Consider the following 27,161-nt stretch of genomic DNA (forward strand, 5'->3'; position numbering starts at 1 on the left):
ACGTAGTCATTCAAATTAAATCTATTATGCGTCATATTTTACGTGATTATTATTAAATAAATGTGATTAAAATTAATAATAAGAAAATAAGTGGACCTACTTTAGGAAAATCGGTTTGACTTATAGACATGCATATCACACAGATGAAAATGCAATGCAAGTGACGATGAAAAGAAGCAATTGAAAAATTGGAAGGTAGTAGGTGGGAAGAGAAAAGGCCTCCTCACCCGTACCGCCCTGCCTCTCTTTCTTCTTCTTCTTCTTCTTCTCGGAAAATGTAAATACGGTGCAATCCACGCGTTCAAATAACACTCGTCCCCAAATCCCTTTTGAAATGTACTGGAAGCTTCGCGACAGAAAGTCTAGAATTCAACCAATTCCCATTTCAGAATTCTCATCTCTTTTCCAACTTTGAAAAACAGTATGCTTTGCGGCTTTTGTCTGCCGTTTCTCAGGTGTCTACAACCCACGTCTTCGTTTCCCCCTTCTCTCTCCTATTATAAAAGTGTAGCTCCCTCGGAATTTTGAAGAAGAATAATACCTCCGGGCCTTTTCTGGAAGTTATGGTATTTTTCTCAACTAATCATCAATCTTCGTTGTTGACCAATGGAATCTGATCGGAGCAACAATCCGGTTCATTCTCGGTTCTTGCTCTCAGGTTTTTATTGCTGGGGCTGGGAGTTCTTGACCGCTCTCCTGCTTTTCAGTTGCTGATCAAAAATTCAAAATTAATCCCTGTAGTAGGAAACCGATCGGATCGTTCTCGTTTTCATTTTATTCATCCTTTCTAGATTTGCGTCTTTCTTTTTTTGGTTTTCTTTTTGTTTCGGGTTAAGGGAGGTCATTTCAAAGGTAGGTCGGTGAGGGGAAAAATCCGGAGGACAAAATGGCGCAGAGGTCAGTTCCGGCGCCGTTCCTGACGAAGACGTATCAGTTGGTGGATGATCCGGGCACGGACGATGTGATATCCTGGGGTGAAAGTGGCACCACCTTTGTGGTGTGGAAGACTGCAGATTTCGCCAAGGATTTGCTGCCTAACTGTTTCAAACACAACAACTTCTCCAGCTTCGTCCGCCAGCTTAACACATATGTAAGTTCATGATCTCCTCTTCTGATCTTTTCTTTTCATCCCTATAATAATAACACTCCTGATCATGTCCCTCCTTTGAAACAGATAAACAATTAATATTTACAATACTGCTTTAAGAAAATCCATTCAATAGAATACCTTAATTATTTTACGTAAAAAATATTTATCCATCTTCTGGCCGATAGATTGATTCAAGAGTTCCGATCCTAAATATCTATTCAATCCAAGCGAAATAGTTTGTGAATAATGAAATTGTTTGTTAATAGTAGTAAAATAGTTAGAGTTAAGATATTTTATAGAATTTTAGAAAATGTGAGAGAAAAAAAATTGAATAAAAATATTATATAATTGAAATATTATTTTTATTTTAAAATTTAAAAAAATTGAGTTTTTTTGTGTTTTTCTTTTTTTTGTTTAACTTGTTTATTTTTACAGAATTTCTCATCTTATCTCATCTAATAATTATAATTTTTTTAAATTATTACATAAAATAAAATAAAAAATTCAACTTTTTTAAATCTTAAAATAAATATAATATTAAAAAAAATTTCTATAATATTTTATTAAATTTTTAACTTTTATTTCAACTCACAAAAACAAGCGAGATTAAATGTTTGAAAAAATTATAATAATTAAATAAAAAAATTAAATATTTAAAATTAAAATTAGTTTAAGTCATGTTGAGAAGAGATAAAATAGATTTTCTAATCTCATCCAAATATATGCTTTAAAAGTATTAATCAAGATTATAATTGTATAATTATAATGAACTATACTCATTTTTTACCCTCTTATATTTAGATATTCTATTGAATTTTAATTAAAACTGGATCCAAACCAGTTTGTTAATAATGACATAAAGTTTGTGTAGGTATCTACGGACAAGAATATACATAGATGTGTGATATGTCTGTATTTTAAAAAGTCTTTTGAGTGGTTGATCGGGGATTAAGTATGGAGAATTTCTTAGTTATTTCTTCGTCTCAACGTATCTTGAGGTGACATTAAATTAATAATATATAAATAAAATAAAATATAACAAATTATCTCTACTTCTTAAATATTACATCATAAGATGATAACAAATAAATAAAACAAAAGATGATAGATAATATTACTCTTAATAATATCAAATAATACTAAATTTTTTAGTAAACTTCATTTTGGTAGTTCTAATTTGTAAAAAATATTTATATTCTCAAATTAGTGTATAGAGCAAATTTAATAAAATATTTATATGTTATAATTTGATTTTAAAAATAAATTTAAATTCTTAATTTTTAATTTTTATTTCAATTCAATTTTGTAAAAACAAATAATCTCTTTCATCTGACACGTGTATTAACTTTTTTAAGACAGGGTGGTTTTTCTAATCTGTCGGCTTGGAAAATTTAAATGCAAATTGCCTAAAGTTTTATTTGTATAATATTTTGTAGGGCTTTCGAAAGATCGTGCCCGACAAATGGGAGTTTTCGAACGAGAACTTCAAGCGAGGGCAAAAAGATCTACTCTCGCAGATTCGGCGTCGTAAAACGGTGAATTCAGCACCAGCACAGGTTCCAGTCGTAGGTAAATCTACGGGTGGCGGTTCGACATCCGACTCTGGCGAGGACCTAGGTTCAACTTCTACCTTTTCTCCGGATTCGGATTCGGTGGAGACGATGAAGACAACGCAGGTGACTGATTTATCAGGCGAAAACGAGAAATTGAAGAAGGATAACGAGATACTAAGCTCGGAGCTGGCACAAATGAAGCAGCAGTGCGACGAATTGGTGGCATTTCTGACTGGGTATCTAAAGGTGGGGACAGATCAGGTCAATCGCATAATGCGGCAAGGAAGCTGTGGATCCAGCCGCCATGGATTGTTTGTTGAGGCTAATGGGGTTGATTCCGACAAAGATGATGACGACAAAAACAACGGGACTGAAGAAACCGGGGAGAGTCTGAAACTATTTGGTGTTTGGTTGAATGGAGATAGGAAGAAAAGGGGGCGCGAAGAGAAAATGGGATTTAGTGGACCCCAACCAAAGGAAATGAAGGTTTGTAATTGACGAACCATAGTGTGCCACGTTAGCAGAAAAGACTACTTGGGTGGGTGCTTTGGATAAGGGCTGGTGCACCCCGTTTATTTAAAAAAAAAAAATTTATGTGGAACAGGATAAAAGTAAAAGGACTATCCCAGGGTTTAATTTCTAATTAATTAGGTGTTTTTGAAGTGATAATGTACCATGATTAAGTGGTTGTCCCGGAAGGTAGAGCTCAAATTAAAATAATGGATCTCCACCTTCCTTCACTGTTATAGTTTATATGCGTGAAATTTGCACCTTAATCACTAGGAAGTTGACATTGTAATAATCGTAAGGTTTGTGCATTGGAACATTTCTAGATCTGTATCATCATTAAGTCATGTACTTTTGGTTTTATTATTTTTCTTCTCAGCTATATATGATTATAATCTTATTGCATGATTTTTTCCCATTTTTTCTAAGCACGTGATTCTAATATATATCAACTAAGACTCCCGGTTTGGATATAGAAATTATTTTATCTCATCTCATATCATCTCATAATTATAATTTTCTTAATTTTTCATATAAAATAGAATAAATAATTCAACTTTTTTAAATCTCAAAATAATAATAATATTAAAAAAATATTTTAACAATATTTTATTCAACTTTTATTTCAAATTATCTCATCTTATCTTACTATTCAAACGTGACCTAAGAGATTCTAGATTTTACATACTTTTCGAATGAGCAATGCTATTCATTGGGCTTTTCAAATTTAAAATTTAAGTCTTATCAGGTCAATAATACAAAGTATTTGCTTTACACATCAAAAGCACACCCGTTCACAAGTAGAAGAACTCGTTATACTTCACATAATTCACATGGTATAATATAATTTATAATATTTAAAATTTAAAATTTATATTTTAAATCAAATTATGTCATGTGGATTGTGTATAGTGTAAAGACATTCAAATGGAAAAGTTCATTAAATAATGAGTAATGCTCAATTCTAAAGTGTACAAATCGTAAACACTCTCTTTAAAAAAGCAAGGTTTGTCATTAAAAATATAATTTTTTTTATGTAGATATTAGATTTATCCCTTTTTTTTTTCTAAAGAGTGTGCTAAGTTTGCAGACTCTATAACTATAAAGTGTAAATATCATTTCTCTTAAATAACTAGAGCCTATTTGTTATACTCAACTTATGGGCTAATCATTTAATGTCACATCATAAGATGTTGAGAAGATGATATAAATTGAATTATAATTAAAAATTCTCTTTTCCAACTATCATTTTCTGGTCCCGCTTAAAATAATACACGGTACAAAGAAGTTGAATACAGTGGATAAAATTAAATTTCTCAAATCTAACTTGAGCACCAACCAAGTTTTTTCTAAACCATACTTATCATCATTGAGAAATTTCATCAAACCAAATAGCAGCTAATCTTTCTTTTTTGTCTCAACTTGATTTCAGATATTGCTCTCAGTGAGAAATAGGGATTTTTGTCTTCTCTCTATTGAGGAGTAAGAGGTGAAGTTGTTTCAGTCCTTTTTTCCAATGGAGAAGAGGGATTAGTCTCGGGTCGCGTTGGTGACTGTAGAGGGGGTCATGGAGGAACTAGAAGCGATTCGGGATCGACTAAAACTAATTGATGATGAAAACAAGTCTACTAATATTTCTATAGGCAAATTTGAGGAGGTTAGAAGGAAATGAGAACGAAGTCCGGTAGGTAAGGTGTGTTCGAAACGAATGATTGGGAAGGAAGTGGTATGCACAATAATGGTAAAGATATGGAAAGTAGAAAAAACGATGACTTTCCAAGAGATTCGATCAAGGATTTTCATAGTTACTTTTGCAACTCAAGAGGATAAGATGTGAGTAGTAGGAGCTGCCCATGACCATTTGACAATTCTTTATTTATCCTGAAGCTTTTTTATGGAATGATTCATCCAAATATGTTAAATTTTGATGACGAAATTTTCTAGGTTTAGATGCACAACCTGCCTTTGGTGTGCATAAACAGTCAAATTGGGAGTTAGATTGCAAGGTCCATTGGAAGAGTCATAGAGGTGGATGTACAAGAACATGGGGTAGGTTGGAGAAACTATTTACGTGTGAAAATTAAACTCAATTTAGAGAAGGTTATTGTGAGAGGTAAAACAGTCACTTTGCAAGGGAGGAAAATGTGGGTGCCTCTCATCCAGAAAAAATGCATCGAATTTGCTTTCGTTGTAGCCGTATTTTGCACGATAGTCAGGGTGCCCAAAGTCTAGTTTAGGATAAATGCAAAGCACAATGATGGGGAACTAATTCGGTTCATGTTAAAGGTTGCGCCGAACTTTCGAAGGAAATTAGTAGGTGGAGCTCAATCCAGTTCCAATAATTTTGGCAACAAAAGAGACAGAAACCTTCTGAAAGATTTTCACGGTGAAGATAGTTGGGTATCTTCTCCAAGGGTGACGACGGAGGGAGGCGGAGCATCAAAAAGAGATAATTAAGGGAAATTAGTGGAAATGGACAAGATTTGTGGCTATTAAAACAGTGAAGATGATAACACGGAGGGTGATATGAGGATGGAAGACTTTTTTGAATTTGAAAATATGGGATCAATTTTAGAAGGATATAAGGAGAAAATTGCAAGAGAATATCAAAGAAAATATTGTTATAGACTAGAGGATATCGAGCACAGTGATGAGGTCAGAGATAGAGGAAATAAGTCAAAAAGTATTGGGCCTGATGGAGATGTTGTTGGGCTTGGGCCAGGGACTTTAAAACCCTGTAAACAAGACACTATGGGTTCAAACTAAACAGCAAGGAAAAACATAGAAGTAATCCAACGAACTAGCACTAAGCCATCACTAGCCGGTAGGTAGAAGAGAAGAGCTCGAACAAAGATTACTACAAAGGTAACTTAGTTCAACCCAAACTTTTACAAGCGCACTCTAATTTTCTCTAAAGATGATGATACTATATGCAAATTAGAGCAAAATGGAGAAATGATTAGGGAGGGGATGTTTGTGTGTTTGAAGAGTTAAAGGCAGCTAGACAACCCCGCCTATTTTCCTAAGTTAGAACTGCTAAGGACTTGAAAATCCTGAGACAGTTCAAGACCTTTACCATATGGTAAGGGACAAATAGTTTGAAGTAGTTTTTCTAATTGAAACACTACTTTTCTCCAAGAAGGCTAAAGCTCTCAAGAGAAGGTTAGGGTTTAATAATGTTTTAGTGGTTGATCCAATGGGGAGAAGAGAAGGGTTGGCACTATTTTGGAAATGTTAAGTGGAATTGGAAGTCGAACATTTTTTACAGTGGCATATAAATGCTTGGATCAAAGATGAGAATTCTATAGTAAAATGGCTACTATATGGCTTTTATGGACACCCTGAGACAGGTTTGAGGAATTTACCTTGGGATTTATTGGCAAGATTGAACCCATCTGAAAACATTGTATGGTGTGTCATGGGATATTTCAATGAAATTCTTTTGTAATTAGAGAAAGTTGGAGGCGGATTGAGAAGTGAATCTCAAATGCTAGAATTTGGAGAGGCTCTAGAAGATAACTTCTTATCTGACCTTGGGTTTACATGGACCATATTTACTTGGAGCAACAAACACACATATGAGACTTTCACTAAAGAAAGATTGGATAGAAAAGTAGCTAACTCTCCATGGAGAGCTTGCTTTAAGTCACTATGGGTAGATACTCTAACAATGAGAAGTTTTTATCATAGGCCATTATTGCTGTCAATGTATAATGAACAGTCAAACGTCAATAAAAGAGCCATATTGTTCAGATTTGAAGCTAGTTGGATTAAGGAGGAAGATTGTGAAAAGATTATCGAGCAGAATTGGCCTGTAGGGGCTTCTATTTCAAACTCTATGCAAAGGTTCCAGAAATCTAGGCAAGTTATTGATTCGCACAACAGAGTAGTGGAAGACAAAGAGATATTGAGAATTTTCAAGATGCATTACGAAAATATATTCAAATTTACAAAACCATCCAAACAAGTGAATGAATCATGTCTCCTGTCCTTATCATCTCGAGTGATAGAAGAAATGAACGAAACTTTACAACAGGAGATAGGAGGGGTTTTTGTTACATACCTATTTTTGTTGTGTGTTAAAGGATTGCGCACTCTTATCAATGTTGCTTAACAAAGGGGGGAGATAAGAGGGGTTTTTGTTACAAGGAGGGACTCGGATCACTCACCTTATGTTTACAGACGATTGCATTATTTTTTGTAGGGCAACTTTGCTGGAGTGGAGAATGATTAATAATGTTCTTAATCAGTATAAAAGAGCTCCTAGACAGTGCCTTAACAAATAGAAAACATCAATATTGTTCCGTACTAATGCTAGTGGTACTGAGTAGAGTCGATATTAGAGGTAATGGGTGTTAGAGCTAGTGGAAATATGGAGAAATATTTAGGTTTGCCCACCATGGTAGGGAGATCTACATATAATATCTCATAAATATTAAAGATAGAGTGTGGCAAAGATTGAACAACTGGAAGAATTTGTTTCTATCTCAAACTGGAAAGGAAATTTTATTGAAGGTCGTTATCCAAGCCATTCTGACTTACCGCATAAGTGTTTTCAAACTACCAAAAAGATTACGTAATGAGATATCTTTTAGGATGATAAGTTTATAGTGGGGGCAAAAGCAAAATGAGAACAATAATTCATTGGAAAAGTTAGACAAAGATGGGGGAACCTAGAGCTAATGAAGGATTGTAGTTTAGAGATTTAGAGAGTTTTAATGAGGCAATGATGGCTAAACAGTGTTGGAGATTTATGTCTAACCCATACCCCTTGACCACATAAACTTTTCAAGAAAAGTACTTCTGAAATGATAATCTGATGGAAGCAAAGTTAGGTTGTGGTCCATTTATGATCTGGAATAGTCTGTGGGGCTCTCTGATTTTGTTTAATGAGGGGCTAGTTTGGAAGGTTGGAAATGGACAAGGTATCAACATATGGGGAGATAAATGAATTTTAACACCTTCCTCCTTTTGCATTCATTCTCTAATTAAAGTTATGAATAGAAGTTCTTGGGCGAGGGAATTAATTGATTAAAAAAATGGCTCTTAGAAGTTTGAGTTCATAAAAGACATTTTGGGAGAGGATGAAGCTAAATTAGTATGTAACATCTCTCTAAGCAGAACTGGGATTCAAGAGAGAAGGATTTGGGGCTACACTAAAGTAGACATTTTCTCTGTGAAAAGTGTCTATCATCCTGGATATGTTTCTCAGAAAAAATCTGAAAGTTGAATCTTCTCGATCTACAAGTGAAAGTGTGTTTTGGAAAGAAATTTGGAAGATGCAGGTATCGAGGGTGGTTAAGAATTTTGTTTGGAAGGTAGCAAAAGATATACTACCTACTACGACTACATGATATGTTTTGTGAATTTGTAAGGCCTCGATGATGCATGGGCAGAAAATTTAAGTCCAGTCAAGAAGTGGTCAAGTAGTGTAGCAGATTTTCATCAACTATGGGAGGAGATTGTTAAGATTCTATAGTAGAAAGACTTAGAATTGTTGGCAATTAGAATGAGAAACATATGGTTGAGAAGAAATAACTTCATCTTTGAGAAGAGATTTGCAAGTCCAAGATCAGCGATTCATCAAGCAGTGGAGAACCTTAAAGCATTTCAGTAAGCGCATACAGAGAAGTATTTAATGCAAAAAGGGGCTTGAGAGTAATAGATTCGCAGTTAGATGGAGGAAACCAGATTACAATGTGGTAAAGGTGAATTGAGATGCTAGTTATAACTCAAGGAACAAGAGGATGGGTGTAGAGTCATTGTCCATGATTGGGAGGGGGAGATTCTAGCTTCTCTTTGTTTGAGTAAGTCCTTTGTAAGTCATCCAATCATAGCTGAATTTAATACTTTGTGAAGGGCAATGGAGTTGTATTAGAGTTAAATTTCTCAAACATGATTTTTGAAGGGGATGCATATATGGTCAGAAAAAAATAAATTTCAATTCATACCGATTCATTAAATGAATATTTTATATGTTAGCATTAGTGCGCGAACTCATTTGTAAGAATATTTTTTCTTTTAAATTTAAAAATAATTTTTTTTTTTTATGTTTTTCGATCTTTTTAAGTTTTTTATGCTTTATAGTTTTTATTTTTGTTTGAAAAAATCGTGATTGTTGTTTTTATATATTTTCTAAAATAATATTCATTTTTTATGTTTTTAAACAATAAAAATAAAGATATTGACACTAATAATTTCACTAATGAAATTACTGTTAATATAATCACTGTTCATTTGACCAGTAATTTTACTGTTCACACGGACGGATAAAGTTACCATGGATTCAAGATAAAGATATCAGCGAGAGTACTTACGAACTGTAGAGTTGGAAACTTGGAACGAATGGCTGTCATCTTCCACCGTGCACCACTCTCTACTCCTCTTCCGCTTCCCGTCTTTTCATCCTCCTCAAACCCACTGAGGCCCCAGGTCTCCTTCTCTGCTTCCGCAGCGTCTGCTCGCATGGAGCCGCACAACCAAGGGCGAACCAAATTCATGGATTTCCCATACGTCTCAGCCCCACACAGAGACCTGATGCTTGATCTCGTGTCCACATTGGAGAACCGCCTTGGCTCGCAGCTGCTTCCATGCACTCTGCCACCGGATGTACAGTACTATCAGAACCAGACAGGGACAGCCAGTGCGACGCTTCATGTCAGATCGGGCCACAAGCCCTCCCAAGTATTTTTTCCCCCTCTCTCCTTTTGATCTTTATGAAATTTTGAGTACCAAGAGAGGTACTTTAATGGAATTTCTAAATTAAATGGGAAAGGGAGTTATAATCTGGAGTCTGTATTCGAACCCAGATTCCCGAGGAAGTGATGATTCAATTTATACTTCAGCTCTCCCTCGCATTCCTCCTTCCATTATTCGAGGTCGATCCCCTGTCTTTTCCTCCATGGCCTCCACACCCACATCAAACTTGAAAACCTCAACCAAGACGCCGCCCTAGCTGCCATTAGAGGACCCGAGCGCTCCAACCAAGCCCCACTCTCGAAGAGGAAAAAGTCCAAGAACAAGTCTTACTTCGATGTGAACAATTCCCTAATCTTCGGGATAAAGCTGTACGACAGACATAATCGTTAAATGATGACCAGTTTTCCCAAAAGCTTAACCTTTAATCCTTTAATTTACAATATTCAATCCCAGCTCTGTTTCCATGAGCTTATTAATAACAAGATAATAACATTGACATTGATGCTGAAGGAGTACTGCCCTTCGTCAGTGAAAACTGTGAAATTGGCAATGAGGGGCATGTCCCGTTTTCGAACTTCCGATTTTAATAAGTACAGGCTTTGGTAAAAAGTGTGGCTTTTAAGATCAAACTTGCAATGTATTTGAATGAGGCATTGTTCTCTTGGCACCAACGTTGGCACGCTAGCTTGGTTCCGGCTTTGGATTTTATTTTAGCAATGGGGAAAAGGTCAATCTTTCTGCACAACCACCAATAATGTCTTGTAGTTTTGCATTTTTCTTGCACCACCGATTCTTTGTTTTGGGCTTGGTGGGTTGTCTTTGTTTGGGCAGTTTTCACTTCAGGAAGCCTCGTATTTATCTTCGTTGCATCTTGAATGTGTCTTGGTAACTGACTTTTGGTTTTCGTTGATTTTTGAATGTCTAAACATTGAGATTATGTATCAGATTGATTTTATATTGGGTAGCTGGATACACTGTGAGCTACCAACGGGAGGAGCATTGAACATAACAAGCCTCTCAGCCTACCTGAACTCTTCCACCGATGCACCAAATTTTCTAATCGAGCTCATCCAGAGCAGCCCGACGTCGCTAGTTCTCATCCTCGATTTGCCTCCTCGGAAAGAACTCGTTCTCTACCCGGACTACATTCAGACATTCTACGAAGACACCCAATTAGAGACACGAAGACAGGTGCTCGAGAAAATCCCCGAGGTTGTACCCTATGTCTCTTCCTCCCTCTACATCCGTTCTCTAGTCTCTCCCACTGCTATAATGGCTCGTATCGACACCGGGGCAAGTGGACCAGGACGCATGGAGGAGGTCGTAAAGAGTAGTATAAATCCCATTGCGAAGGAGTTGCTGGAAATCTGGTTGGATCGCTGTGCTTGTGGGGAGAGAGAGGTGGCAGAGGTCGAGAGAGCTTATTTGGAGAAGAGAGACGGGTTGGTCAAGAAAAAGACCATTGAAATTGATCTGGGCATGAGCTTGCCGAGGTTGTTTGGGCAGGAAGTAGCAGACGGAATCCTGGAATCCTTGCAGGAGTTTTTCACTGCATGAGGAGCTAATTGATTCGGTCGGCGTATTCAGCACTCGCATTGGCTTAAGCTATATGCTCCTGCAAGGCTGCAATCTAAAATTTGTCTAAGATGTAAAAAGACAAATGCATTGGAATAGCCAAATTTGTCATCTAAGTTGAGAGGCATTGGCAATTGGCAATGAATTATGCAGAGTGCAAATAAAACGAAGAGTTTGTAAATGATATTACTCAATTAAATCAGAAAGAGTTGGGTAGTTTGTAAAATATTTTCCACATGTAATGAGTATCATGGTAGATATCCACTTGGACGCATGTCACATAGTCTTCATAAATATATATATATGTGTGTGTGTGTATATATCTAACAAATTTGTATTTCTCCATTCTATCCATTGGTTCCACGTATATTCACTTGAATGGTATTTGTTTAATATTAGGGTCGGTCCAAATACATTTGTACATCATTACCTATTGATTTCCTGAAAGAAATTAATATATCGTGTGCTCTCTTGGCATCAATATTAGTTTGCTACAAAATGAATGCTTCCGTTTAATTATTAGGATTTTGGAGTTCACTTTCTATAACAATTAGGAGTTTTTTACATGATATTCGCGGAACTTGATATAATAAGGTTCGGGGAGTGAGATGAGAATTTTTTTATTTTAGATGAAAATTTAAAATATTATTATTGTTTTGAAATTTGAAAAAGTTGAATTGACATTTAAAAAAATTGAATTGTTTATTATATTTTATATGGAAGTTTAGAAAAGTTATAATAATGAGATGAGATGAGAATTTTATGTCTCATCCCGTGCCCCAAACATAAGCGATCATTCTATCACATTTTTCCATATCATCAAATTTACTTTTATATCATTAATATCTAATGATATGAGATCTTGTAATAAGGCAAAAGTATTACTTGTCCAAATTCTACGCCATGTTTGGCTAACTAATTTTTCGAAAGAAAAAAAAAAAAAAAATCTCTGTTTCAATTTAAACATCTTTTGATTATAAAAATATTTTATTCGAACTCCTCTACTAATCATTTGCGAACTTTTTAACTCTACCATATTCATTTTAGCAAACCCGACTCCAATACAAAACACATTAAAGAAAATATTCAGATTACCTCATCTACTCTTACATAACCCCTATAAATAATACCTCTTAAAAAAATTAGAGAAATGTTTGGTTCACAGAGATATTTTACAAAATTATATTTATAAATTGATGAAATTTTATGTTAGATTTATAAATTTATTTTTATATTTTTCTTATAAATATAGCCAATATTTTAAAATGAATAATTCTATTTAAAGGTTTTTATACCACACACACCATACACGTGACATAATTTGGATAAACTTTAAAATTTAAATATTACAACTCAAATTATGCTATATAGACGATGTATTGTGTAATTGTCATCTAAAATCACTACACTACAATTACTTGGAAGACAAAGATTATTCTAGCTGAGTTTTGATGCTAACGTGATCACAGATAATATGAGTTGATCTATAAATAATATTATTTGGTAGGTTTCATTGAGATGTATTTAAATATAAATAAGTTGTGATATTTATTTAAATTTTAAATATATAAAATAAGTTTAAATGAGTTTTAAAAAGTTAAAAAAATAACATGTCTCATCAATAATTCATTTGAGTAATCCTGACATTCGAACATAGCCAATTCTAAATGGGCCGAGTCTACACTCTTCCAGCCCATGCTTACAAACACCACCCGCATCCCTTCGTCTTTCGTGCCTTCTCCCCGACATTTTTCCTCAAATCGACAGCGTCAAAGCATATCAGATCGTATTGAAAACTTTTGGATCCCAGCCCTAAGGTGCTTGTTCGAGGATTTTCATTAATAATCTTGAAGCCTTTGCGAACTCCCTCTCCCAGACCGAAGCCAACAATGGTACGTTTTCTTACGAAACCCTAGTTTGATTCGTCAATTGATTACGAGGTTTTTTTTTTTTTTTTGTGAATCTCCGGGATTGATTCTGATGCCTTTTTTATTCTGCATTTTGAAAATTCTAATATCATGATCTAGGTTTTAGGGTATGATCGTTGCATTAACCCGAAATTATATGGTAGACCGATGCTTCCGGTTGTGAATTTACTTCAATCAGAAAAATGCGAAGGGTTAGGGTGATATGGTTAAAAGTAATTTGATTATGATATAATTATCCTTTTGAGTTCTTATTTTCATATGGTTAATTTTCGTACGAACTTACTTTCGAATTATGCTTTTAAGGTCGCAATACATGTAATAAAATCTGAGTGCTTTCCATATGTTTCGGCAGTTTGTAGCCATTTGGCATCTTGATTACGGCTGACTTTTGTTATGGTAAAAATTAGTTAGGGACACCTGAAGGCAGCGACTTCGTTTAGGACTAGTATACTCTCGCTTTCATCTTATTTGATAATATAAGAAGATCAACAAGTCTTTCTCTAACGGTTCCTGACCTTATTCTACGTAGTTTACTGCCATAGTGAAGCACCCTGTTTGAATGGATAGAGCACCAAGTAAAAATGTTAATCGTGTTGTTTTGATTTTTCTTGACGCTTTTTAGAGAGCCATACTTGGAAAATAATATCAGTTTTTTCAATATGTACTCATCCCATCAGGCGACTCTTTATAGAGGGACATCCAGGAAAGATAAACCCAGAGGACGTGTGCACGGTTTAACTCAGCAGAAGAGGCAAGAGATTAAGGAAGCATTTGAGCTATTTGACACTGATGGCTCAGGTATTAAAATGGTTTGTTATTATATTTGTCTTTGCAACATTTATTTTTTATTTTTTATTTTTGCGATTAATTTTCTGTTTGACCTTGTTCTTTAGGCACTATTGATGCCAAGGAGCTGAATGTCGCCATGAGGTATGAAATTCATGCCTGGTGTACCAAGTACTCTGAGTTGACTAGTCATGAAATCATCATAACTTGGATCTTCTCTTAACAGGGCCCTTGGTTTCGAGATGACAGAAGAGGTAATTACTAATTACCCTTCCACAGTTTCTCCTTAGATAAACATTTGTTTTTTTTTTTTTTTTTGGGGGGGTGGGGCAACCTTAGGACCCATACAATGTATCTCTGTGTGTGTGTGTGCACACGCGCGCGTATGTGTGTCTGTAGTGCTTGTATGTTGTATTATTTCCTTTTATCTCGATCAATTTGGTTGTAATCATGAATCTTCTTGGTTAAGTCTAGGCATATGCTAGACTCTCTTCAGGGTAATATCTTAGTAACTAATGTAATGTATCTGGTTCTCCTTCCTTCAGTAGTCCTAGGAGAATGTTCTTGACTTATATTGAGTTATGTAGTTTTCTCTTTGTCCCGGAATTTGATTCTAGACTTTTGACAACATGGCTAACGTATTTGTCAACTGTGTCATTCCAGCAAATCACTCAAATGATTGCAGATGTGGACAAGGATGGTAGTGGTGCAATTGATTTTGATGAGTTTGTGCACATGATGACAGCCAAAATTGGAGAAAGGGACACTAAGGAGGAGCTCATGAAAGCTTTCCGCATTATTGATCAAGATAAAAATGTTAGGATTGGTTCTGTCAGACGTTTTCTATGTTTCTTCTTGTTAATAACTGTATTCTCTTTTCATTGCATTTAGGGAAAGATATCTGTGTCAGACATTAAGCGTATCGCGAAGGAGCTGGGTGAGAACTTCACTGACAAGGACATTCAAGACATGATTGAGGAAGCTGACCGTGATCGTGAGTTTGCATTCTTACACGTTGGATGTAGCTTTTACTTTTTGCCAGCTTCTTTTTTTAACCTTTTATTTATTGTCTGAAACTTATCTGGTTGAATTTCAAAATAATTATTTCAAACTATTACTCGATTCTCAAATACACCTCCAAACTATGACATGATACCTCACCCTCTAAACTCGATTCTCAAATTTGTACTGGGTTGCTTCCTGGTCAGATCGAGTCAAATTGGTGGCCCACAATGAGAGTCATGGCCACCACTACAGGAGCCCTGAACATACTCTTATAGTGGACTACCATTGTTTTGTTTTATTTTTTTCTTGTTTTTTTGAGTGGACGAAAATTATATAATTTTTATTATAAACAAGGGTAATATCATCTAATTTAATTCTCCAATCTAATTGAAGAGGCAATGCAACAACAGGTTGGTTTTGAGGGGTGAGCTGTTATGGGTTATAGCGGGAATGGGGTGGTACTTTGAGGGTTTTTTTTACAATTTTACCCCTCCAATTTTGATTACATGCAGAACACTGGACTTGCATTTATTTTCAGCCGTTTTTTTTTTTTTTGGAGGGGGGGGGGGGGATCGTTAGTGTCACTGTTGATAATTTTATTTTGTTCATGCATTTCGTCGAATTCTATTGTTTGTTTCTCTTTGGAAAGTATATTAAATTATTTACTCTTTATGAGTTGTAGTAATGATGATTTTGGACGTGTTTTGCTTTTGAAACATATAGAAGATGGAGAAGTTAGTGCTGACGAGTTTATCAGGATGATGAAGAGAACATATGGGTACTAGGCCTACTCGGAGCATCAAGCTTGTTGAGAGTTTGATCCTTTGCAGAGAAGGGATATTTCTGGATTATGCTGTTTCTGTACTTTACTATTATTGTTACAGCCACACATTATGGAGCATATATATTGGACAATATGGAAGTAGTTCAAGACCTTTTTTTTTTTTTTTTTTTTTTCTTAAAGTGTTCTGCCTTATGAATGAACGATTGGATCCAGGATAGGGCATGGTAATTAGTAACTACTGTGCGTGTATATTATATTGTTGCTTTTGACTTAATTATATTAGCTAATTGTAATGTGGGTTGTAAAATAATTTTTTATTTTTATCATTATTCTTTACAAAAAGAAGTTTGCCATGCTAGTTAATTTCAAAGAAAGTTTGGCGATACTTTTCCTGTCCTGACCTTACTACTTGTTTGGTTGGGTTGGCAGGGCAATTTAAGTTGTTGAATTAGAATCCGACGTGAACTTTTGGCAAATTTCCTTATATTTCTTTTAAACGTGTGCTAAGAGTCACTAATCTCTACAGTCTGACGAGCTCGTGAGATTATTTTTCATCTCATTTACGAAACCAAAAAAGAAACAAGAAACACCCACCACGTAGCCTCTTTTGGATATTATATAGAATTGAATAAATTATTATTAGAATATTATTAATTTTTATTTTAAGATTTAAAAATATTGAATTGTTTATTATATTTTGTGTGAGGGTTTAGAAAAATTATAATGATGAGATGAGACGAGACGAGATGAATCAAGATGATTTTAGATGAGTTGAATAAAATATTGTTAGAATATTATTTTTTAATATTATTATTGTTTTGAAATTGAAAAAAGTTAAATTATTTATTATATTTTGTGTGAAAATTTTAAAAAAATTATAATGATGTGATGAGATTATGAATTATCACTGTATCCAAACAAGGCCTATATGAGATGGGATTGTTTGATTTGGTTTGGTTTATATAACCAAATCAGTCCCAATTCATCCTTCCTTTCCATCTTCCATCTTGTGCATTTTTTTATCTGGAGCATAAAAACCAACAAAATTTAGTTGTATGTCTTCATCAACATTCCGGAAATATTGGCACAAATTCAGAATCAACCACAGCCGGACATATAATTTATAAACACAAGAAGAGAAATAAGCTCAAAATGGAGGGAAAAGTAAAAGAAGCAACCTCGGCATACATTCATCACAAGCAAAAAATATTACCTGGATCATTAAAAAAAAATTAATACATCAATCCCAAGAAATTAATAATGTGGTTTGCAGCCAACATACATGATGGACTACGACCGATTGCGAGGCACCAATTGACACCAATAAAAGTGCCCACCAGCAAATAGCACAATAAACCCATCTCTTCCTCGTCGAAAATACCTAGAAGATTAAAAATTTGGTATTTACCACCCAGTTCTACAAACCTTAATTGGGAAAACGATCATAAAGATCGATAGATCAACAAAAACCACACCTGAATACTAGTTGGATCCTAGCAGTAGTACCATAAATGCTGCAAAAAGTAACCAAAATTGTCATTACGAGAAATGCGTCAATCTGATGCTTTTCTCCTCGAATCCAAGTAGTTCCGTTTTATGTTCCTTATGACACTGTTGATGTCCCACTTGTAGTCTGTTTGGCCACGTAAACTTGCTTTATCTTTGCAGGGGAAAGCTTTTTTCTGCACCCAAAGACTGATTCCTTCCCTGGAGCCCCATTCTGCGATGGGCCCATTCGGCCCCCGAACTATTCTTTTGGGAAACCCCACCTCCTCTTTGATAACTGTACCCCGAGGAATGACCATACTGCTTGTGCTGAGATGACTGAGTCTTAAAAACGGAATTTGTGCTGTGGCCACTGCTGTTTTTGCTACTGCGTGCCTGGAGATCAGTCTTGCCAGCATCAGCAACGGTGCTTACAGATGAGCTACTAGTGACCACAGCCTGTGCCTGAGCCCCAGTGCCAGAGGAGCTTGCAGGATCTACTAACCCTAATTCATCGGGGAACTGGGTGACAGTTGCATCAGTTGGCACAGGAAAATTCCGGCTGCTGTCAGATGGCATTGAACTTCGAGAATCAGAGAATCTGTTGGCAGTTAATGACTGGTTAACAGCAGGCCCATGGCTGAATTGAGATGTAAGAGCACCTTCTGCCAGTTTTTGCAATGGCATTGACTGGGGAATAGATTGAAGAGGTGAAGCAGGAACGTGCTGCCAACGAGCTTGGACTGACAAGTCAGGAGAAGACTGGGACAAAAATGTTCACCACCCGGTTAGTTATACCATAAAGGAAGGAGAAAAGCAATATCGACGAATTAAACTAGATGGCCTGTATGCCTTCTACCTCTACTAGAATTATGCTGCTTAAAATCACCTCCGGCCAGCATATACATACATAGAGACGTGCGTGTGTGTAAAGCATTTTAGGGGAGGCTTTCCCCTACCCACAATCTTTACCTGGAAAGGAGATACATCGAACATGGCCAAAGGAGAAGGCATTGGCAGGAGAGGCGACCCAGGGGAAAGATGCTGGATAGGAGAGGGCATGTTTGAAGGAGTGCGCTGTGCAGAAACCATATTCAAATTATTTATATCCCCCTCACCCACACTCGAAGCAGTTGACCCAGGATTGTGCTTCCAATCAGGTTGCTTGCCAGACGGGATATAAGTGGCACCCATGAAACTCAAGCCAGCTTGTCCAAATTGTCCAACTGGTGCAAAATGGCTATAAACAACCATGTGTGGAGGGCCTTGAACCCCTGGGATGCCTCCTGGAGGACTGATGAAGGGGCCAGTAAATCCAGCAGGAGGGCCATAGAATGAATCTACACCAGAATGGCATTGTGGCCAGGTCCCAAGTGGCCCTGAAGCTGATGCACTACTCTTCTGGGGCTGTGATTGAGTGGTGGATGAAGATTCATCATGTTGTCCAAAAGCAAAGATAGGCCCCCCCAACATGTGGTTCATCTCGTAAAAGGGAAAATGAGAAGGCGGTCCTCCAGGAAAATGAGAAAGCATCTGGCTTGAGGAGTTTTGTGGACTCGCCAAGGGTGGCCATAAGGAAATTGGCAGGGTCTCAACAGATAGATCAGCAGGAAGAGCAACACTGATAGATTCTTCTGCCCTTGATTGACTTTCTAATTGCAGATCACCATCTACACCTGCCAAAGATTAAGAATACACTTCAACATAATGTATACCAATAAACCATGTTATATTAGGATGGGACAAGGAAGAAAAAACCACCTGCTGTTATTCCATCAATATCAGCTCCAAAGCTTTTCGTATCTGACACAGATACGGGGGAAACACCCAGCCCATTTCCAACAATCTCATCATTGCTGATGGCTGCAACGGCAACCGCTGAAGCAGCTGCTTCAGCTTCAGCTTCACAATCCTCCAAGTGAACACAAGATTTGGGGACATTTTTCTCCTTTCCAAAGTAAAGATTGCGATCATCCTCAGCTCCAGGAAGATTGTGAGATATTTGGATATTAGACCGACATGGACCTGGAGGGCCAATACCAAGAGAAACCACACAGCTGCTAGGAGGGAGAACTGTTGGAGATGTAACTGCACCTGTGTAGGAGACAAAATCTTTATTCAAGTGAGACAATTACAATCCCCATATATTCAAAGTACACAAGAGAGCAGATGCTCACCAAATTGGATTTTCTCCCCAGTAAGCAGGGAGTTGATTGGCCTCGTGGCAGAAGAATATGACATGTCCTTTGTCAAGATGGATGATGATGGCATGAGGGGCTCACTAACAGAGTTATTATGATCTACAACAGAAGCATTAGAATCGAATTGTTCAGGCTTCATAGCCTCATCAAGTTGTGTTTGTGTTAGGGCCATAACCTGCCAGAGAAGTCAGAGTCAGATTCTTGGCAGAAATAATAAGCAAATTATTACAACAGACCAACAAAATAATGAGCCAATTAGCTTGTAATCAGATTGAGTTTCAGAGTAGCAATATTCCCCAGGGGGTTGGCCAAACATATATCTTGACTCATTTTCCAATCATAGTTGATTCAACTCATACAAAGAGAGAGTAAGACACCTAGCAAAAAGTAGCGCTGACTATGAACATTATACATGGAAGCACCTGAATGTGAGAACAGTCCAACTGTTAGCAGCAAAGCTTTGCATACCTGCTGATTAATCCTTGAATTGTTCCAAGGCCCCAATGATGATGTCCGGGCATTATCAAGGACCACGTCAATCACCACTTGTGGTCCAAGGAAGACCTTATTTTTGCTGTCAAAAATCTCTCCTGGTCCAATGCTCTTGCCACCACCAGTTACTGTAGGAACGGAGCCTGTCTGGAGGGATCTGTAGAAGAAAATATGAGATTTCGTATCATTTATAAAATATGAGATTTCGTATCATTTATAAAATATAAATAGTCTTCACGTGAGTACATACCTGATTGCTTGGGATCGCACATCAGTTTGGGAATCAGTTTTCACAGAAGGAGTACCAATTGGAGCCAATGGTTGTGAGACTATGGCAGTGTTAAATCCAGAGGATACTTCAATGTTTGCCAAGCCACGTCCCTCAGATGAAACAAGGTCAGGCCGAAGGCTCTTTGATGCTTCTCTACTTGTTGATGCAGAAATTTTACTTAACTTGGCTGGGATGATAGTGTTCTGTGAAGTAGAACGAGGTTTCCGCTGCATCTGTCGTAAACCATTTCAATTAGAACTAATAAAATACTCCTGCAATGGACACCCAAAAGAGAAATGGAACCGAATTCAAACCTTTGAGACCCGAGACTTTGCCTTGATTTCTTTCTCTCTTTGTTCCCGCCGATCATTCAGCATTTGCCTCTTCGACCGCACCTTGATGAAGTCATCTTCATCACTAGGAGCTTCAATGCCAGGTTGCTCGAAGACGCGCACGATGCCACTTTGCAAGGAAGCATCAACAAGCTCTTCAGAACCAATATTCCGTTTAAGGTTTCCCTCTCTGGAGTGAAGGATGCTCTGACTCCTCGGCAAGGTTTCCTTTACATATCCCTTTTCATTTCTGCTCCCCGAATCCATCTCCTGTGATCTAGATGGACCTGAAGTCAAGTATGCTGAGTCTAGTGTTGGTTTCAATTGCTTACTTGACACAGCCACCTTCCGAGGCGCACTTCTCATGGATATTTCTGTACCCCTTCCATTGGTATTTGACTTATCATCCACCCCAATGTGATGAGATGAAACCAAACCAGTAGATTGTCTCTTATCAGCACTTTCCCGAACTCGAAACTCAGTGCGCTGAACATTACGTCGGGGCCTCCTCTGCAATCCATTAAAGTCTGTGTGAGAAGTGTCAGCAGCTGGATGTGATAATTTTGAGCTAGGATTTTTAACCGTGAAGACATATCTTTTCCCTCTGCCACCAGATATCGGCCCTTGAGTCTTTGTTCCACTTAAATCCTTTTCTTTTGAAACCAACTGAGATGATGCTGCTTCATATTGAGGCTGCCTTTCTCTCGTATTGGACAAGGAATTGTAGTTCTTCACAACTGAATTATGGTGCCCCTGATCTTCTACCTGCTGATATGATTCATACCGTCCACTGTCATCACCACAATTGGAAATCTCTGTTTGAACCTGCTGCTTTTTAACAGTTTTTCCAGCATTCTCTCTAGCAGCAAATGAATTTACCTCTTTTGTCACAATTCCTTGGGAATGCTCCAGATGACTTGAAATAAGGCCTGGTTGGTTATCCATTGAAAGTGACACAGCATTGTTCTTCGTTGGATTATGAGCAGAAGATTCTTGACCCAGTTGAATTTGCAGAGGACCTCCTGGGTTCTGATTTAAGGAAAAACTGGCTGGAACATTGGGTTGAGTAAATGACATGGATTGAGGAGCCAATGGCAATACTCCCTGAGATATAGGAGATGTGTACCTTAGCTGACCAAACTGGAAGAGAGGAGGCTGTGATGGGTGCATGTGGGTGAGGGATGGGCCAACCTGAGGATGCAGGTGAAGAGGCATCTGAATAGAGCCAATCTGTATGGCCGTAACTGGAGGTGGTATTAGAGAAGGACCAGAAAACAGCCCAAACTTAACAGGCACCTCAGTTTGAATCGGTACAGCAGGTACAGTAGACATCACAGTCTGACTAGATGAAGGATGTGAGGCCAGATTGATTACAGATGGGACAGGATGCTGAACTGACATACCAGAGCTACTAGAAGCCTCCGCATGATCTAAAATCTCACGTGCTGCTGATGCATGAGCATAATTGGGTTGAATGACAAAATCCTGCATGGCCTTCTCAGTTTCCTGGAACACTCTGGAAGAACCATCACTGCTCACTTGAGGAGCAACATCCACAGGTTTAAGGGCTTGTCCATCACAACATCCACGTTCTTCAAAAGCATCTGTTGATCCCTGTTGTATCACAAAACTACTTTCTTCATTCCTTGAACTCCTTTCAAAATCATCATTTGGCAGGCCAACCGGAACACCCTCATTGAAGCCTAAAACGAAATTTTCCATCATGTCAGGTGACCCTTTCTCCTTTAGATGCATATCCTCAAACTCCCGGTTTAGGTCAACATTCTCATCCTCTCCTTCATGCACTTCATCTTCTTCCTGGTATCCATCTTCATCCTCATCATATTCTTCCTGCTCTTGCAACCGCTCATCATTCTCTATAGTCCATTCTTCATCATCACCAGCACTTGAGGTGGTCACCATACTTTCTTCCTCAGCTTTGGTCGATAAGACAACAGGTTCATTCTCCTGTTCTGACAGGGGAGCATCCTTTTCTTCTCCTGCAGCTGATGCCACCGCAGAATCTCCAGATTCATCCGGATCATCATGAGATAGATGAGTTGGAGAACTAGGAGGACTTGAAACAGAGAGTGAAGACTGCGAGTCACACCTTGGTGTGGCGTTATTATCTAAATTTTGCTCCCGATTCTCAGGATTCTGTTGTTGGACATTACCAAGTTCACGTTGCTCAAGATTCTCTTGATGACTATCATCATACCCAGTCTGCATGTTAGGTTCACTTCGAGCTGGACGATTGTACCGTACCTCGTTTTCCAGAAAAGTAGGACCAGGATGTTCATTCTCAACCCTGTAGGTCGTCTTGTTCATAGAAGCTAGTGATGGAGGGGGAAGAACACGAGGCTGCCTCATGGAATACCGTGACCTCCCAAATGAATAAGGCCCATCTGCCTCAGTATTTGGATACGAACGGTCAGAATATTGAGGATAAAGAGTACCATGGGAATGACCTTGACCCCATCCAGCATCACCAAACTTTTCAACAAGATTCTCATGATATTCTGAGTCCATCTCCATATTTTTGCCATAATGATCACCATCCCCGGAAAGATTCCACCTCTGCCCTCTAAGATGAGTGAAATCATTCATGTGAGGTTCTGGAATCCCACCTCGATGATGAGTCCTAGAAGACATAAATCCAGCTCCTCCATAGAACTCTTTTCTAGAAATCGATCTCCTACCAGCAGATGAATCTCTCCTGGGACCATGGTGGCCATTCTCTTGGTCTTGGATGAGGAAGTTTGAGCTGCTCCCACTCTCATACGCATCTCTTCTCCACGAATTAACAGGTTTTCCCCTGTCCATCAGGGTGGAAGAGCCATCTATTGAAAAGTGAGGCCTAGAACCCATCTCAAATGGCCTATTATGACTGGAGGAATCAGAAGATGCTGATGTTGTAATCCTCTCCACCATTCTTTCACCATCTTCCCAATCACCGATGTCTGCCATCCTAGAGCTATCTTTTTCATTTACCATATCGGACATCTTCTCATCTGCAGCAGCGGGATAATTACCACCAGCCTTCCCTGCTTCAGCCTGCCTCTTGGCAATCCTTTGCTCCAATTCTAAAAGCTTTTGCTTAGCAGCCTGTTTCCTCCTCTCTTCCTCCATAATAATCCTTTGTTTCTCCTCTTCTCTAGCTATCCTCTGTTCTTCAGCTCTTTGCATGGCTTCCAGTCGTTCTTGCTCTGCTCTCCATGCTGCTTCCCTGGCTTCCTCTTCCAACCTTCTCTGCCTTTCTTCCTGTTCCCTAGCCAACCTATCTCTCTCCTCTTCTTCTCTTCGAGCTAGTTCCAAGGCTCTTTCTTGCTCTTCAATGATCCGCTGCCTCTCCTCTTCTTGCAACTTTTGGACTCTCAAAAGTTCGGCCTCAAACGATTCCCTTACAGGATCATGGAAATCAGTCTGTTTAGGCACATCTTTCTTCCTCTTAAGCACCCCAACGAGACTCCCAGAAAAGGGATCCCGTCCATCAAAACCTATAGCTTCAAAGTCTTTGAGGAAAGGGTCCTCCATATAGGGTTTTTGACTCTTTGAGAATGGACGTTTCTCCCTACCAAAATTGAGTAACGGATCATTAACAGGAAGCCCTTTACCACCCAAGGAATATGAGGATTTAGATACCAAGTTATTCTGGAAAGCATCGCCCCTATATTTGGTGTGCTGTTCATGGCTGTACCGGTCTCGTGTATTCCCTTCAGCCCTCGGCTGCTATATAGATCTGCTGCGTTGTTCCTTAGGTGTCTCCCTCCCTGTCCATACCCGATATTTGTCCTTCCAATATCATTATTCCCATTTTCACGGAAAGGTGATGCTGTGTATTTGTTCTCTTTAATTGTCTCTCTATTAAGTGTAGCCGGCCTCACACTGGTACTACTTCGATCATTTTCAACTCCTGGAACACCAAATCCATCTTTAGGAAGAGAGACAGTTCTCCACGAGTTTCCTTCCCGCCCTTCTTTACTAGGCATTCTTACATCTCTGTTGAAAGGGTCCATTTTGGGGACTTCACTGGAAAAAACCTTTCCAGCTTCATTGTCACGCTGACCCCACCTGTCAAAATGGTTATGAACTGGCTTCTTTGGTAAAACGCTAACCCTGGGCATATCAAAATCTCTTTCCCAGTGAGCTTCGCCCTTGGGAAACCCATGATCTCTACGGTCTGTCAAACCAAAACTTGTGTCACGCTCATCATCAGCCCAATCTGATCTCGGATTCACACGAACAAGCGGCAGTGGACCTGGAAAATACTCTTCCTGCTTCCGAACTCGCTCCGATGTCCATGAACCACCAAAACCGTGACTTTCACCACCCTTCTCGATCAAACCATTAACAACACCATGATGGGATGGTTGCATTTGAGGGCGCATACCACCTTGAGAGCTCAAACGGGAACCAACCTTCTGCTCGTTGGTTGACTCATTACCAACTGCTTGCTTCTGTTTTTGACTCAAACCATCCTTTTGTTTCTGTGGAGGACATGATGTGGAAGGCAGAGCAGCCTTCAGAGATGGAAAATCCTCTCCCCTCAAAACGGTCGCTTTCTCTGCTGGTGGTGGTAGAGGTCCAATTGAAGCAGAAGCCGGGGGTCCCGCCATGCCTGACCGAGCCGAGGGCGGCAAATACACGCTGCTCCCCCTGCTCAACCCATCGACACTACTCAAACCTGGATCAACTCCATCAGCTCCATGATCACTAAACCCTTCATTCTCTTTCTCTTGCAATGCAATCGTGCCCGGCTTAGTCCACCCCATACCGGACGAAGTTGGCCTTGGCCCACTTCCCGAAACCCCACCAGCGGGCCCAACCCCTGTTCCCAACAAATCGAACCTCTCATGCTCCTTTCGCAAGGAGGGCAAGTTCAAGGGGGGTGGAACAGAAAGCTTCGCCCCAGCCTTCTGTGAGCTTCGAGGCCTCGAAAGGACCACCATTCCTCCTCCTGCGCCGCCACCATGACTACTGGGTCGGGTTCGATTAGATCCATAAGAGCTCTGATTAGATGAATGTTGATGGTGATGAGGTTGCCCATACGATTTGTTCAGATTCACCGACACAAACTTAGTCCCGGCTCCGGGATTGGCCATGGCAGGGGTCCGACCCGAAACGCAACCCGTTTGGCGGATTTGGATTTCCGCCAGTGCATCAAAACCCTAGCCCTAGATTTCCCCTCCACCAGAAAAGAATTGCCGCACAGATTACTGTTCTCCTATTACAGATCTTTAGTAAAAATCAACGATCCAATACAACCAAACCCTAGGAACTCTCTCGATCCTGATCATAGCCAAAAAACAAAAACAAAATTAAAAGCTATGATCGATTTCAAACTTCGATTGATTGAAAATAATAGAACAGTGATTAAAAAAAAAACTATAATTTAAAGTGTATGTATGCGTGTCTTGGTTCGAAAATTAGGGTTCCAGTGTGGTTGTGATTTACTTTTCGACAGAAAGAGAAGGCGGATATCAAAAGTACATGGAAAAGGGGGCGTGGAAGAGGAGCTCACCTCCGGGGAGGGGGGCGTAGGTTAGAGAACGGCCGGAGTTAACGTGCGCCGCGGAGAATCCAAGAGGAGAGAGCGTGAGATAGAAAGTCCTGTTAACCGGAAAAGAGAGAGCAATACAAAGCGAGAGCTAAAAAGGCGCACCAGATGAGAGCAAATTATGAGGAACTGTGTTTCTTGTTTTCGTGTTTGTTACCCCTTTACTTGTTTATATTTTTGTTTATTCCCACTCCGGTTACTGAATATCTCAATTACATCCAACATTCCTTCTATTAAATCTCAACTAAAAATAACTTCAAAAAACAATCTAAAAATAAGGGAATGAAAACAGTCAAATATTTTGTCTAAGTAGATCATATGTGTGATTTCAAAATATCAATTCCTGAAATTAAAAAAAAAACATTTTATAATATTTCAAAAAACACCCCTAAGTATAGTATACAAGTAATTATATTTCCTCCACGAACTATCATCATATTCTAAATTGATCCAAATCCTATTTTAAGACTTCATAAAACACCCCTAATTATACTTGCAAAAGACGAAGATGTCATTAACATTAAAAAGCCATGTCTTTGGCCAAGGTTCTTTTGACCAATTGGCAATATCTTAATTTTTCATTAAGAGAATTAAGGATCGAATCTTTCCTCTCATATAAAAAAAAACCATGTCATTTAGGGTGGCAAGAAAAATCCAATAAACCATTTATCATTAGCTCTCATATAAAAGGATAAATTAACTAATTCCAAAATAAAGAAATCTATCACTAATCCGTAAAAGTTTAAGATGCCGTTTAGATAGTGAGTTGAAATGATATAAGTTGAGATGAAAGTTGAATAAAATATTTTTAGAATATTATTTTTTAATATTATTATTATTTTGAGATTTGAAAAAATTGAATTGTTTATTATATTTTATGTTAAAATTTGAAAAAG

At 38.3% G+C, this 27,161-nt stretch overlaps 4 protein-coding genes across 4 annotated transcripts; 3 read left to right on the forward strand and 1 right to left on the reverse strand.

Moving 5' to 3' along the window:
• Window positions 1–218: 218 nt before the first annotated feature.
• Window positions 219–3,516, forward strand: LOC121247527 (heat shock factor protein HSF24-like). Its single transcript, XM_041145876.1, has 2 exons — window positions 219–1,090; window positions 2,527–3,516. The coding sequence occupies exons 1-2, from the start codon at window positions 887–889 to the stop codon at window positions 3,139–3,141; spliced, it is 819 nt and encodes a 272-aa protein (XP_041001810.1). The 5' UTR covers window positions 219–886; the 3' UTR covers window positions 3,142–3,516.
• A 5,938-nt stretch (window positions 3,517–9,454) lies between these two features.
• On the forward strand, window positions 9,455–11,543 carry LOC121247066 (red chlorophyll catabolite reductase, chloroplastic-like). The gene is made up of 2 exons (XM_041145399.1): window positions 9,455–9,834; window positions 10,795–11,543. Exons 1-2 carry the CDS (start codon window positions 9,496–9,498, stop codon window positions 11,404–11,406), a joined length of 951 nt encoding a protein of 316 aa, XP_041001333.1. The 5' UTR covers window positions 9,455–9,495; the 3' UTR covers window positions 11,407–11,543.
• Window positions 11,544–13,074: 1,531 nt separating this feature from the next.
• Window positions 13,075–16,243, forward strand: LOC121247519 (caltractin). Its single transcript, XM_041145864.1, has 7 exons — window positions 13,075–13,316; window positions 14,030–14,150; window positions 14,246–14,282; window positions 14,365–14,392; window positions 14,802–14,954; window positions 15,030–15,132; window positions 15,867–16,243. The coding sequence occupies exons 1-7, from the start codon at window positions 13,314–13,316 to the stop codon at window positions 15,926–15,928; spliced, it is 507 nt and encodes a 168-aa protein (XP_041001798.1). The 5' UTR covers window positions 13,075–13,313; the 3' UTR covers window positions 15,929–16,243.
• Window positions 16,244–17,305: 1,062 nt separating this feature from the next.
• On the reverse strand, window positions 17,306–26,391 carry LOC121246500. Its single transcript, XM_041144675.1, is given in 10 exon segments — window positions 17,306–17,595; window positions 17,598–18,174; window positions 18,385–19,088; window positions 19,174–19,506; window positions 19,590–19,788; window positions 20,082–20,262; window positions 20,356–20,609; window positions 20,691–24,413; window positions 24,416–25,997; window positions 26,230–26,391. Coding segments are annotated over 9 exon segments (7,431 nt in total). The 5' UTR covers window positions 25,811–25,997; window positions 26,230–26,391; the 3' UTR covers window positions 17,306–17,530.
• Between the last annotated feature and the right edge of the window lie 770 nt (window positions 26,392–27,161).

This window comes from Juglans microcarpa x Juglans regia, chromosome 1S (assembly GCF_004785595.1).
Source record: "Juglans microcarpa x Juglans regia isolate MS1-56 chromosome 1S, Jm3101_v1.0, whole genome shotgun sequence".
Classification (NCBI taxonomy): Eukaryota; Viridiplantae; Streptophyta; class Magnoliopsida; order Fagales; family Juglandaceae; genus Juglans; species Juglans microcarpa x Juglans regia.